The following is a 14,318-nucleotide window of genomic DNA, read 5'->3' on the forward strand; positions in this document are numbered from 1 at the left end:
ATGAGTTATGAGGAAAGATTGAAAGAGCTGAGCCTTTTCAGTTTTAGCAAAGTGTTTAAAATTATGAAGGCGATTAGTCCAGTGGATCGAGACGGTGACTTTAAAATGAGTTCATCAAGAACGCGGGGGCACAGTTGGAGTCTTGTTAAGGGTACATTTCACACAAACATTAGGAAGTTTCTCTTCACACAGAGAAGCACAGACAGAAGGGATAAGCGATGGTGACGAGGACTGCACACAGGACCTCGGAAGGCTGTCTCGTTTGTGTCACCTACAGTCCACGTATAATGTGGCTTGATTTATATTCAACAGTTCTTAACCTAAAGTTACATTTGTCTTTTTTGATTGGTTTTGCAGTTTGCCCTGATGACGAGAATGAGAAAAAGATGAAAAAAAATAATTCTTTCCAAGCTGTAATGGTAAAGAAATTCTGAGCTAGGGCTTACTTCTGGGGTGTGCCCCCACCTCTTGCTGCACACTAATCTCTTCATCTCTGTTTTATCTGTCAGCAGGTTTCCTGTATATTGATATGTCATTAAGCTTTGTCCTACTTTTTACCCAAAAATAGCACAGCAAGGGGCCTTTATTTCCTACTACTCAGCATGAAAGTATAATGAAGCAATATATTAAAGAGACAATGTAGTGATGAGATGGACTCAATTTCCATCCAGAATGGCTTACTGTCTAACTCCTGATACAGCTGAGTTCGGCTTCAACCTGCAGCACTGAACTGAATTAGCAGATTTCCGTGTTATATTCTGGTTGTTACAAATGGTGATCCCCAAACCACTCAAACTACAGTGGATTCAGAGAGTGTTCAGACCCCTTCACTTTCTGCACACACTGTTGTGTTGTAGATTTATTTTGAAATAAAATGATATTTTCCTATCAATTTACACTCAAAAATCTATAATGACAAAGTGAAAACATATTTTCAGAAAAACTGAATCAAAAACTAAAGTCTTGCATTTGTAGAAGTTGTGACAGATGGTGGCGGGCACCATTACCTGGCAGGGATGGAAGGACAGGGGGAGATGGCTTCTGAAGGGCGATATCTCCCCTGAGATGCTATCTGGCATCCCCCCCCTTTGGATTCCTACAGGGCTATATGAGACTTGGTACTTGTTGGCTCAGCCCTGTTTGGTTCCGGCGGTGCTGCCAGGGGGTGCTGTAGGAGCTATAGAGCCCTATTTTTAACAAGCCACCTGAAGTATTCCCAGGTACATCATAAAAGGAGCCCGCTTGCCTTCATTCCAGGGCCCAGAGTTGGGAGGAGGAGAACAAAGCTTGTGTGGAGGAGTGGAGAAGGAAAGATGAAGAGAAGTGAAGCAAAGGGTTGTGATGTGCTGTGTGTATACTGAGGACTGTGAGCTGGGGAACTTGGGTAACGTTTCCCATGCTAACATAAATGTGTGCTACGCAATACTTGTCCCTGTGTCTGGTGTGTTTGGGGTGGCTGGAGCCCCCTGGTGGTCACAAAGTATTCTGAACCTTTGCAGTGGTATTTCAAATTGTGTTCAGCTCCATCCTCTTTGCTTTTATTCTCCTTGAGATGTATCTAGAACTTGTATTGGAGTCCACCTATGGCACAGTGAATTGATTGGACATCATTTACAAAGGCACACATGTACCTGTGTATAGAAGTTCCCACGATTCACACTGCATGTCAGGACAGAAAAGCAAGCCATGAAGTCCAAGGAACTTTCTGTAGACCTCTGTGATCAAATTGTGGTGAAGCACAGATCAGGGTGAGGTTACAAAACCACTTTTAAAGCTTTGTGTGTCTACAGGAGCACACTTGCTTCAATAGCTGTGAAATAGTAGAAGTTTGGGTCAAACTTTGTAGTTAAGATGTCCATTATAAACCAGCTACTACCAGTCTATTGTTACTGCTATGAGGGGGAGTCAAGCTAAAGTTAGAAAATGGGATTTATCAGAGAATGGAACAAACCTTAACAAAACTGATCATGTCGTTTCTCAATGTCGTCTCCACCCTTCTCAATGCACTTGCGCCATCCCGGATTCCACCGAATAAAAGGTTTTGTTTTGTTCTCGCCACCACTCATGCACCTGAGTTATCATAGACAACTACGTGCCGAGGGGTACAACAGTCACTAGTGCAAGTTACTATGACTTGCTGCAGACCAATGTGAAGCCTACTATTTGATCCAAGCGGCGGGGATGGCTGTCTCAAGGTGTCCTTTCGCTGCAAGGCAATGGCACACACAGCTAAGAACACCAAGGCTTGTCCGGAGAAACTGAAGTTTGAGGTATCGCCACATCCTCCTTATTCGCCAGATTTGGCACCGTGTGATTTCCACCTTTTTGTACCGCTAAAAAAACATCTGGGTGGTCATCGATTCAAGACAGATGATGATGTGAAGAAATCGGTGCACGAGTGGTTGAGAGGACGAGACAAAAACCTTTTATTCTGCTGGAATCCGGGCACTGCCAGGCAGGATGGCGCAAGTGCATTGAGAAGGGTGGAGACGACTTTGAGAAACGACATGATCAGTTTTGTTAAGGTTTGTTCCATTCTAACTTTAGCTTAAGTCCCCCTCGTATTAACAATAATAAATAATCTTTAAAATAATAAACTCATGAAAAAAGTTATTTTCATTTTTCCTCAATTTATATTGCCTTAAAGTCTTATATGTTTTATGAAATGTAAAATTTTAATAGCTGCTTATGATTGATACCTAAACGAAAGTTTTACCAAAGTTTGGAACTTCCAGGTCTCTTCCTAGAGTTGACTGTCCAGCCAAACTGGGAGGTGCAACAGGGAGGTGAGCAAGAACCTAATTGTTACTCTAACAGAGCTTTAGAAGGCCTTTGCTGACATGGGAGAACCATCTCAGTAACACTCCATCAAACAGTCATTGATGGTGGCTAGACGAATGGCACAAGGCATATGACAGTTTTCAAGACCTTGAAAGCATAAAGGAAAACATTTTCTGGTCTGATGAGACAACAATTGAACTTGGGCAGAACTCTCTTCACTATGTCTGTAAATCCTGTGCTCCCATGGACTTGCTTATCTGCTGTTATACAAGAGTAACCCATTTCAAAGCACCTGTGGTTTACTCACACCTATTTGTGGCCATGTGCAACCAGAAAAAAAAATTCAGAGAGGCCTATAGTGCAGCAGTGAAATGTGAGATTGAGCTATAACAAGTCTATGATGACTATGATGGATCAATGTGTGTGTCTAACCTCGTATCGAGAGTCACGGGTAAGCCATTGATGAAGTCGGTTTATTACAATAAACGTTGCTACTACCGATTGGATGGTTTACTGATATCCTTTGATCAGCCCTGCTGCGGTTGTTCATGGTCTTTGATGTGGTGGCCAGGAGATGACCAAAGTTGACTACAGAGGTAGTAAAAATCGTAACTCTGTTTCCGGAGGTAGACCTGCAGAAGTATCATTATCAAGTTTCATAGGTAAAGGCCGGTCCTCCCTGCAGCCTAACCTAACCTCATTTTTCCCATGGGACCAATGCTTCAGTATCCATGATTTCCATATCTGTGACATTTTTCAGGAATGTAACCCTCCCACAGATAACGAAAAAAGACTATAATTGATTTTAATAATTAAATCTAGAATCAATACGGGCGTGCAACCCTGCATCCCTTTTCACCACAAAGAAAAACCCGGTGCCACAATGCCATCTCTACCATACAGGCAAACTAGGTGGTCACTGAGAATGGAATTCAGTAAACCGTAACCAGCAGTGGTGTTCTGGGGGCCTGTGACCATTCATCCTCCCCACCACCATTCAATGCACCAAACCCCAGAATAGATTACTATACCCCACCACTTTACATGTGTTTCAATTACTTTCAAGACTCCATGGTTTGGGTGCGACATTTTTACTTTTGCATAGGGTAGCAAAAAAGTGAGAGCCGGCCCTGTGGCCCCGATCGGACAATGGGATGGAACAATAAAACCATTTTGTAAATTGTTTACGGCTCTATAGCTCCTTGCTTAGGGTGTGACAAAGCATACATTTTTCTTTTAGGGAAAAATGTTTCTTTTCCAAGAGTTATTTTTAGCGTTTAAGATTGTGCCACACAGTTTCGTCTCCCCGGTATGTTAATTTATCAACAACGTTTCCATTTTGCGTTTCTTGAAACCTCTCAAAAAATCTTTATCATCCCATTGCGTCACTACACAAAGCATGTAAAACATTCAAACCAGACCCTAAACATAAAACACAGTAGTTGAACACTTTTAATATTGCGGAGAATTTTGTAATTAACTCAAAAAACAAAAGTGCACAGGAAGAAAGAAAATGACTCTCACATAAGTCACAGTGAGAAAATGCTGCAAATTGATTTTTGGCTCATCACAAATTTCTGTCATATATATATTTTTAAACCTGCAAATGCACCAACAACTATAATGGAAAAAGTAAATCCAAAAATCCTGATTATAAAATATTGCAAATCCTGGAGTAGAATTTGATGATATCTTCTGCTCGTCACATTTGTCTTCCAAAAAGTGTGTTAACATATAAACCAAAACAGGGAAATATAGCAAATAACACTTTTGGGAAAAAAAGAGGAAATATAATGAAAAAGTATAAACCAGGGGCAGAAGATAAGTTGAAAAGGCTTTGAATGCAATATACAGTCATATGAAAAAGTTTGGGAACCCCTCTCAGCCTGCATAATAATTGACTCTACTTTCAACAATAAAGATAACAGTGGTATGTCTTTCATTTCCTACAAACATCCGAGTACTGCGGTGTTTTCTGAACAAAGATTTTTAGTGAAGCAGTATTTAGTTGTATGAAATTAAATCAAATGTGAAAAACTAGCTGTGCACAAATGTGGGTCCCCTTGTAAGTTTGTTGATTTGAATGCCTGTCACTGCTCAATGCTGATTACTTACAACACCAAATTGGTTGGATGAGCTCGCTAAGCCTTGAACTTCATAGACAGGTGTGTCCAATCATGAGATATAAAAGGTATTTAAGGTGGTCAATTGGAAGTTGTGCTTCCTTCCCTTTGACTCTCCTCTGAAGAGTGACAGCATGGGATCCTCAAAACAACTCTCCAAAGATCTGAAAACAAAGATTGTTCAGTCTCCTGGTTTAGGGGAAGGCTACAAAAAGCCATCTCAGAGGTTTAAACTGTCAGTTTCAACTGTAAGGAATGGAATCAGGAAATGGAAGGCCACAGGCACAGTTGCTGTTAAACCCAGCAGGTCTAGCAGGCCAAGAAAAATACAGGAGCGTCATATTCGCAGGATTGTGAGAATGGTTATAGACAACCCACAGATCACCTCCAAAGACCTGCAAGAACATCTTGCTGCAGATGGTGTATCTGTACATCGCTCTGCAATTCAGCGCAATTTGCACAAAGAACATCTGTATGGCAGGGTGATGAGAAAGAAGCCCTTTCTGCACTCACGCCACAAACAGAGTCACTTGTTGTATGCAAATGCTCATTTAGACAAACCAGATTCATTTTGGAACAAAGTTGCTTTGGACTGATGAGACAAAAATTGAGTTATTTGGTCATAACAAAAAGCGCTTTGCAGGGTGGAAGAACAACACCGCATTCCAAGAAAAACACCTGCTAACTACTGTGAAATTTGGTGAAGGTTCCATCATGCTGTGGGGCTGTGTGGCTAGTTTAGGGACTGGGACCCTTGTTAAAGTCGAGGGTCAGATGAATTCAACTCAATATCAACAAATTCTTCAGGATAATGTTCAAGCATCAGTCACAAAATTGAAGTTATAGATATTCCAACAAGACAATGACCCAAAACACAGTTCAAAATCTACAAAGGCATTCATGCAGAGGGAGAAGTACAATGTTGTGGAATGGCCGTCACAGTCCCCTGACTTGAATATCATCGAAGATCTATGGGATGATTTGAAGCAGGCTGTTCATGCTTGGCAGCCATCAAATTTAACTGAACTGGAAAGATTTTGTATGGAAGAATGGTCAGAAATACCTCCATCCAGAATCCAGACACTCATCAAAGGCTATAGGAGGACAGCGGCGAGAGGCTGTTAGATTTGCAAAATGAGGCTCAACTAAGTATTGATGTCATATCTCTGTTAGGGTGCCCAAATTTACACACCTGTCTAATTTTCTTATGATGCATATTGCATATTTTCTGTTAATCCAATAAACTTAATGTCACTGCTGAAATACTACTGTTTCCATAAGGCATGTCATATATTAAAAGGACGTTGCTACTTTGAAAGCTCAGCCAATGAGAAGCAAAAATCCAAAGAATTAAGAGGGGTTCCCAAACTTTTTCATATGACTGTATTTAGTAAATGTAAGAACTGAATGTATTAATCTTGGGACAAGACTTTTTTCTGGTGACGAGATGTGATCTTTTGAAGAGAGACACTTTCACGTCCTGTAAAACAGGCACATCACGTCATACCTACAACCATTGTAAGCAAGTCCCGTGATAAACATGCAGAGCAGGTTAGAGATAATGGAAGTAGGAAAATTATATATATATACAGTATATATAATATCTATATATATTGTCATGGGAGGCTGGGGGACAGACCCAGCCGGGACACCTGGAAGGACCGGGAGGTGGTCTATACATCCCCCGGGCCACGAGGGAGCAACCACCCTGGATCTTGAGGAGACCACAAGAAAGGAGCAAGGAGGTTCAAGCCCATTGGGGCCCGTGGCCACTGCCAGGGGGTGCCCGAGCCACATGGAGCCTGGGAAATAGGCACTTCCGCCACCCCGGGGAAGTTGGAGTAAGATCCTTCCAGGGACGCTTCTGGGTGCAAGGGCAGCACTTCCACCACACCAGGAAGTGCTGCTCGAAGAGTGTCATCAGGCACCTGGAGCATATCCGTGTGAGAATAAAAGGGGCTGCCTCCCTACAATCAGGAAGCTGGAGTGGAGAGAGGGAGCCGGACAAAGTCCCGTGAAGAGAGAAAAGGCGGCCCACGGACAGGGAGAGAAAGGCCTGTGTGCAGGGTGGTTAGTACTGGGAAGCACTGTGAGCTGTGTGGGACTGTGTTTAGAGAACATATATATATATATATATATATATATATATATATATATATATATATATATATATATATATATATATACAGTACTGTGCAAAAGTTTTAGGCAGGTGTGAAAAAATGCTGTAAACAAAGAATGCTTTCAGAAATATAAATAATGATTGTTTATTGTTATCAATTTACAAAATGTAAAGTGAGCGAACAAAAGAAAAATCTAAATCAAATCAATGCTTTCAAAAATGGAAGTGTTAATCATTTATTTTCATCAATCAACAAAATGCAGTGAATGAACAAAAGAGAAATCTAAATCAAATCAATATTTAGTGTTACTGCCTTTTGCCTTCAAACCAGCATCAATTCTTATAGGTTCACTTGCACAAAGTCAGGGATTTTGTAGGATTCTAGTCAGGTGTCTGATCAACCAATTCTACCAAACAGGTGCTAATGATCATCAATGTCACACGTGGGTTGAAACACAGTCATTAACTGAAACAGAAACAGCTGTGTAGGAGGCTTAAAACTGGGTGAGGAACAGCCAAACTCTGTACCAAGGTGAGGTTGTGGAAGACAGTTTCATGTCATGGCAAGATTGAGCACAGCAACAAGACACAAGGTAGTTCTACTGCATCAGCAAGGTCTCTCCCAGACAAAGATTTCAAAGCAGACTGGGGTTTCAAGATGTGCTGTTCAAGCTCTTTTGAAGAAGCACAAAGAAACGGGCAACATTGAGGATCGTAGACGCAGTGGTCGGCCAAGGAAATTTAGTGCAGCAGATGAAAGACACATCAAGCTTATTACTCTTCGAAATCGGAAGATGTCCAGCAGTGCCATCAGCTCAAGACTGGCAGAAACCAGTGGGACCCAGGTACACCCATCTACTGTCCAGAGAAGCCTGGCCAGAAGTGGTCTTCATGGAAGAGTTGCAGCCAAAAAGCCATACCTCCGACATGGAAACAAGGCCAAGCGACTCAAGTATGCACGAAAACATAGGAACTGGGGTGCAGAAAAATGGCAGCAGGTGCTCTGGACCGATGAGTCAAAGTTTGAAATATTTGGCTGTAGCAGAAGGCAGTTTGTTTGTCGAAGGGCTGGAGAGCGGTACAATAATGAGTGTCTGCAGGCAACAGTGAAGCATGGTGGAGGTTCCTTGAACGTTTGGGGCTGCATTTCTGCAAATGGAGTTGAAGATTTGGTCAGGATTAATGGTGTTCTCAATGCTGAGAAATATAGGCAGATACTTATCCATCATGCAGTACCATCAGGGAGGCGTTTGATTGGCCCCAAATTTATTCTGCAGCAGGACAACGACCCCAAACATACAGCCAAAGTCATTAAGAACTATCTTCAGTGTAAAGAAGAACAAGAAGTCCTGGAAGTGCTGGTATGGCCCCCACAGAGCCCTGATCTCAACATCATCGAGTGTGTCTGGGATTACATGAAGAGACAGAAGGATGTGAGGAAGCCTACATCCATAGAAGATCTGTGGTTAGTTCTCCAAGATGTTTGGAACAACCTACCAGCCGAGTTCCTTCAAAAACTGTGTGCAAGTGTACCTAGAAGAATTGATGCTGTTTTGAAGGCAAAGGGTGGTCACACCAAATATTGATTTGATTTAGATTTCTCTTTTGTTCATTCACTGCATTTTGTTGATTGATGAAAATAAATGATTAACACTTCCATTTTTGAAAGCATTCTTTGTTTACAGCATTTTTTCACACCTGCCTAAAACTTTTGCACAGTACTGTATATATAATATATAGTGAAACATTTGACAAGAAGAAGATAAAGATTTAGGGCACCTTGGAGGCAAACCCCATATAATCAGGTAAATGTCAGGTCCTTCTTAGACAATACTCAGGTCACAACTAACAAAGATGGCTGCTTTAAGAAACTGCCAGACGGGAAATGGCGGGGTCTGTGACCTGGAAGTGATGTCATTGGGACTGCCAATCGTCTGATCTCCAGGAGAGAAATGAGGAAAAGCATTAGGCATTAGGTTTTTTTGTGAGTAATTTTTATTGTCTTCTTAGATAGTCAGGGCTGCTTTGTCAATGAACAGAGCCTGTTAAAGGCCATTGAGGCATTCCTTGTGTGATTGTGGTTCTGTACAATAAATAAATTGTTGTTGTAGGATAAATGGAGTGTCCTTTTGGACAAGTTATTTTAATGAACAGCAGAGGTGTTAACAGGACTTTCTTTATGGGCAAATCATAAGAATGATCACAGTCGTTAGCAGAGTTCAACACGCAAAAATCATCCAGTCTTTCACCAAGATCAGTAGGGCTAAACCAAACTTAGTGTTGAAACAAGATGAAGTTCAAAGCTAAAAATAATTTTTTATGAAGATGTTTGTTCAGTTGCCAGAGGGTCAAGTCTATTGCGAGGGTCTTTCCTTTAATCAGCTCAATGTTAGTACTCTCTTCATATAACTCTTTGTATAAGCAAGTGCTACCTGGCTTCTGCTCTGTTTTGGCCATGGCCTTAAATAAAATGATTGACTATTTAATTGACTTAATTATTACTGTGCAATCGAAGGAGGAAGCAAAACCTAGAAATTGTGTTAGTAATCAAAATAACAATACAACAGATGAAAAGAAACCATGCAAAACATCAAATACTATAATCCTTTTCATACAACCAGAGATAAGTAAGTAACAGACCAATCAGTTTGATGGCCAATAACAACTCTTTTTAAAGTGTTCTTATGCTCTTTGTCTTGATGTGCAGCCCTTAAACTTTGCAGTCTCTCTCCTTATTTATTAAGCTTTATTTACAAGCTTTAAATGTTCCAACCTGTGGCACCTCGGTGAGCATTTCAATTTGATTTATGCTATTGCCAGGTCATAGGCTTTCTTTTGATAACCTCTAATTACACACAGCTTTCTCATCCAACCTCTCTCGGCCTTGAGCTACCGCCTAATGAGAGTACAAACCCTCCAGCCTACAGGCACATACGGGCTCAGAAAAAATAATTGCAGCTTGTCGGTAAATAATCAGCATTTTATGGCGCAGCACTTATTATTTTCAGCATTTTAATTCCAATTAGGTCATGTGACAGTGTGGCATGTGTTTGGATCCAATATACCTCAAGATTAACACCAAAGACAAACGTCAGTGATAAAAGTAGAAGAGTGTCTAATGTGTGAAGCGGTGTTTAGAAAGATCCTGAAGAGAAATGCTGACCTTTTCAAAATGCTGAAATGTAGGTCAGCTGAGCTGTGGAAACATTAATATCTGAATGCGATCAAAGCCCTGAGCGCAGCTTTAGTAATGGCGCCCTATTCTTAGTGGCAGGAATTGACACATAGTGAAAATGGACCTTTCATGCACTTGGATTGCTGCTGAGGCGCTGTTACTTTTTCATGGGGGTAATATTCAGCATAGCTTCCTGCAGTTTGTCCAAGTCACAGCTTTTCCTAACCTTTCATACCGTAAATATAACCAACTCCATGATCCTCTCTTCCCTTGTGCTCGTAAGGATTCACTGACAGCCACCGTTCATGTCTCCTAGTCCCTTCCTTCTAGGCCTTCATCTGTGTCATTTCCTTACTTTATTTGCAGAATGTCTTTGTACCCTATGATCATCTTTTATTGATTTTTTTCCTAGTAACGGTTAAATATTTGGTTGACCCATTATTGAAAAGGTAAGCCTTATGGGCTGCTGCTAAACTCACATTGAAGCCATGTCATATTAGCCTCAAGCAAATTGGAGGCAGCTGACAGTGAGCTTCTCTAAAGCCAGTTGCCTAATGTGTCATGTCCAGCAGCTCATTCCAGCTAGTTCACAACTTGCTCTGATACCAGCAAAGAGGTTTGCTTTTGCCTTTAGCTGTTGGGGTGGACTCTGTGTACACGAGAGCTGACAAACAATGAATGGTCATCGAGAAGTACAATGCATATAATGCAGTGATGAGGAATATGGAATTTGGAATTTGTGTTTTGGACCTCACTCGCCTGACTGATGTCTTGTGTTTTACGTACCACAAGAGAATGGGAAAAGGAACACATGGGCAGAGATTGCAGTTGAGCTTGCCGTATCTGTTAACCCTTCATACAGCATCGACTCAGTCAGGCAGCACATTATTGGCTACCACAAACAGGAGGCTGTGCTGGAATGTAGGCATTCAGTTGGGTGAACGTGACATGGCCAGAGATTTTCAGTTGTCTAAATTTACATGGTCTGGCAACTTCATTTGGCAAGTCTGACATACCCAATGACTAGTCGCATGCTGTGACTTTGGCTTTAGTCTCCTGGGGGTAGGATCATTCTTTCATAGAACCCACTTTTATCTATTTATAGAGTCACATGGCACCATAGCCTACCCACATGGCACTGGCACATGAGTCCTGGATGTGACACTCAAACACACAACCGCACTCACTCCTACAAGACCAATTTAATGTCACCAGTTAGCAAAATTTGCACATCATAGGGATGCAGGAGGAACATCAAAACACAGGGAGAAAAAACAATGCCAGAAAAATTGAGAATGTGAAAACAGAATAAGGGTAGGGACCAGGGAGGTGTTGAGGTCGTTTTCAAGGAAGCAATCCATTCTATTCATCGGAAAACTGGTACAACTGTGCCGGGAAGCCAGCCGGCTCATCCAACCTATTCACCAAGATTGTCCAAAATAACATCCGGTTTGGCTTTGAAGGTCCTTAAAGTACTACTGTCTACCACACTGCTTAGTAGTTTATTACATGTGCCTGTAGTTCTTTGTATGAAGAAAAACCCTCAAACATTTGTACAAAATATACCCTCAAAATTTTCCAACCATGCCACTTGTACATTTATATATATTGTGACCTGTAGGGGGTTTACTTAAGTCCTAAACAGCCCAAGACATAATTGTACAATTTCATTTTGAAAAAACAAACAATACTTTTTCTCTATTCTCTTTCTTTTCACCTCCACTCCTTCCAGGAGAGCTTTGTCCATCCTTCACACCCAACTCCAACTCCCCTGGGTAAGATGGAGCAGATTCTTTCATACTAGACCTGGGAGAACTTCCAGTGTCACTACATTAGAAGGAAGCACTTCTGGTCTGATGGAACCTCTCTAAAACAAGAAGCACTCCTTTCTACAGCTCCCCTGGCAGCTCCCAAAACACCCAGTAGGGCCACCCATTGGGACTACAACTCCCAAGCAGCCCTGCAGGTGTTTTGGAATAACATTTTAGAATAAATCTTAACATAAGAGATCCACCAGAGGGATGCTACCAGCTGGGACTGGGAGAATGCTTCCCTTCATCTATCCATTATTAAGGACTCCTAGCCAGGAAAGGATCCATTTTCCCAGCCAGGATGCCAGACAATCCGTGTCCTCCCTATGACTGTATGTATCTCTATTATAATAAAAAAATCCTGGGATGAGACGTGACTTTTTCAGAGACAAACTTTCACGTCCCGCGAGATAAGACTTTGTACCAAGAGATTTAACCGGGCCCGGGGCCAGAAATAAAAGACAAAGAGCAGATGACAAAGTAGAACGTCGTAAAGAATTCAAAAACGTTGGCACGATACACATGCAGAGCAGGTTAGAGATGGTGAAAATACTAAAATTCGGAAGTGTCAAAAAAATTATAGTAAAGTTTGCATTAGAGCAAACAAACGGAAAGTGTTACCCTGTGAAATAATGGAACAGGGAAAAGAGATTGCATATATTGTTCAGATTTAAACTTTAAGTTGGAGACTTGTAGATCATCTAATTTGTGTTGCCATCAGGGAAAAGTAGTGTTTCTTCCCAATGAAGAGGCATATCCATGAGAATTAAAAGATTTGTTGTTTGGTGAAAGTGAAATCCACATACGTGAGCGGCAGAGACGCGAAGTGCCTGGCGCGTAGCACAGGCAGGGGGTGTTGGCAAGCGAAATGAGCAGGGGGCAAAGCTCCCTAGTATATATATAATATATATATGGGTGTGTGTGTGTGTGTGTGTGTGTGTATATATTGTGGATCACCTCAAGGGCTTGTAATGCCCACTGGACCACTGTGAGGGCGCTGCCACTAACACTATTTCAGTGAAGGCAGATAGCCCTGCCCCTTTCCAGCCCCGCGAGAAGAAAACCACCTGACTCCCGGAAGGAAGGGTCGTTTGTGAAAGGAATGTGTCACTAGACGGGCCTCCCAGAGTGTGACTGAAATGCTTCCAATTTCCTGTTTGTTTTAATTTGATCAAACCTGACATTAGGCCAAAGTAATGCCACGACAGGCATTATTTTTACTTTTGTCTTATCATTAAATGGAATAATTTGCTGGCCTAAATTATTTTAAGATCATCATCAAGCTGCATTCTTGTACCCGGCCACAATGTACATACTATATATGGCCTTCTCTTAACAAGCCCAGACTGCTTTATGAATCTAAAATAACATGCAATATAACACAAAAAAGCAAGTAAAATGTACGTAGAAATCGTTTCATTAGGCATTTTTTTAATAATAAATCAAATTCTTATCTCTTGCTTTCTTTTCAGATATTCTGCCAGGTTAATTCTGTGACATATTGAAATGCATCGTTTTCAAAATGAATCAAACCTGCCATTGCTGCAAGGTGGCTTTGTTTCTCCATGTGCTGTTTTGGTGGAACACTGAAGGTAAGTACTACTGAATATATGTGAGGTAAAGAAAAAATACAAATAAGCTAATAATGTTAATGCTTCTGAATTTTTAGGAAGCCAGTAAAGTTCCAGCTCAGCCATTTTCTTAATGAGCAGTCCTGTGTATATCAAGTCTCCACTCTCCACCAGACACATTAGACTTTAAAAATGTCAGGTGTGACTGGGGCAACAGACCACGGGACTTAAAGCTGAAGCCCCAGTTCTCACTGCTGGTAACACTGTTTAATGAATGAACAATAAAAAGAAAGGAGTGCACTCAACTTAAATAATGGCTGCACTAGCCTGATGAAGTTATCTTAGTCGGGAATTGTACTGGCATCCTGTACAGGTTTAGTTCTGGGTCCAAAATGAGGCATCCTCTTCTAGGGCTGTCTGATTTAATAGAGTCACAACTGTAAGGAGAGGGGCCTACTTTGTGCATCGTGGGTGGGGTTAGGTGCCCTCACTGGGCGTCTTCTTGGAGCTTTGGGTAGAAAAAGAAGAGATCCTTTAACATTAGCAGTCCCTCTTGTCCCAGAGTGGTGAGGGACTTACCTCAGCAGAGCCAGGAAGGTGATGCCCAGGTGCACATGTGTGACACTTGTCATTGAAGATGCCCCATTAAAATGAGTCTGAACCATAGACTATTGATTTGCACAGCATTTGTTAATGCTCTTGATGATACTATATGAAACAAGACAGACTGATTAG

General features: G+C 41.5%; 1 protein-coding gene across 2 annotated transcripts in view; it reads left to right on the forward strand.

Moving 5' to 3' along the window:
• il23r (interleukin 23 receptor) overlaps positions 1-14,318 on the forward strand; it is a 197,280-nt gene that overhangs the window by 30,468 nt on the left and 152,494 nt on the right. The window contains exon 2 of one of the 2 annotated variants that reach the window (XM_051932709.1): positions 13,485-13,604. In XM_051932709.1, the coding sequence (XP_051788669.1) occupies positions 13,535-13,604 (70 nt within the window). In that variant the 5' untranslated portion in view covers positions 13,485-13,534. Of the gene's footprint in view, positions 1-13,474; positions 13,605-14,318 lie in introns of those variants that run through there. The other variant, XM_028810984.2, reaches the window with a different exon arrangement.

Source organism: Erpetoichthys calabaricus, chromosome 10 (assembly GCF_900747795.2).
Source record: "Erpetoichthys calabaricus chromosome 10, fErpCal1.3, whole genome shotgun sequence".
NCBI lineage: Eukaryota > Metazoa > Chordata > Cladistia > Polypteriformes > Polypteridae > Erpetoichthys > Erpetoichthys calabaricus.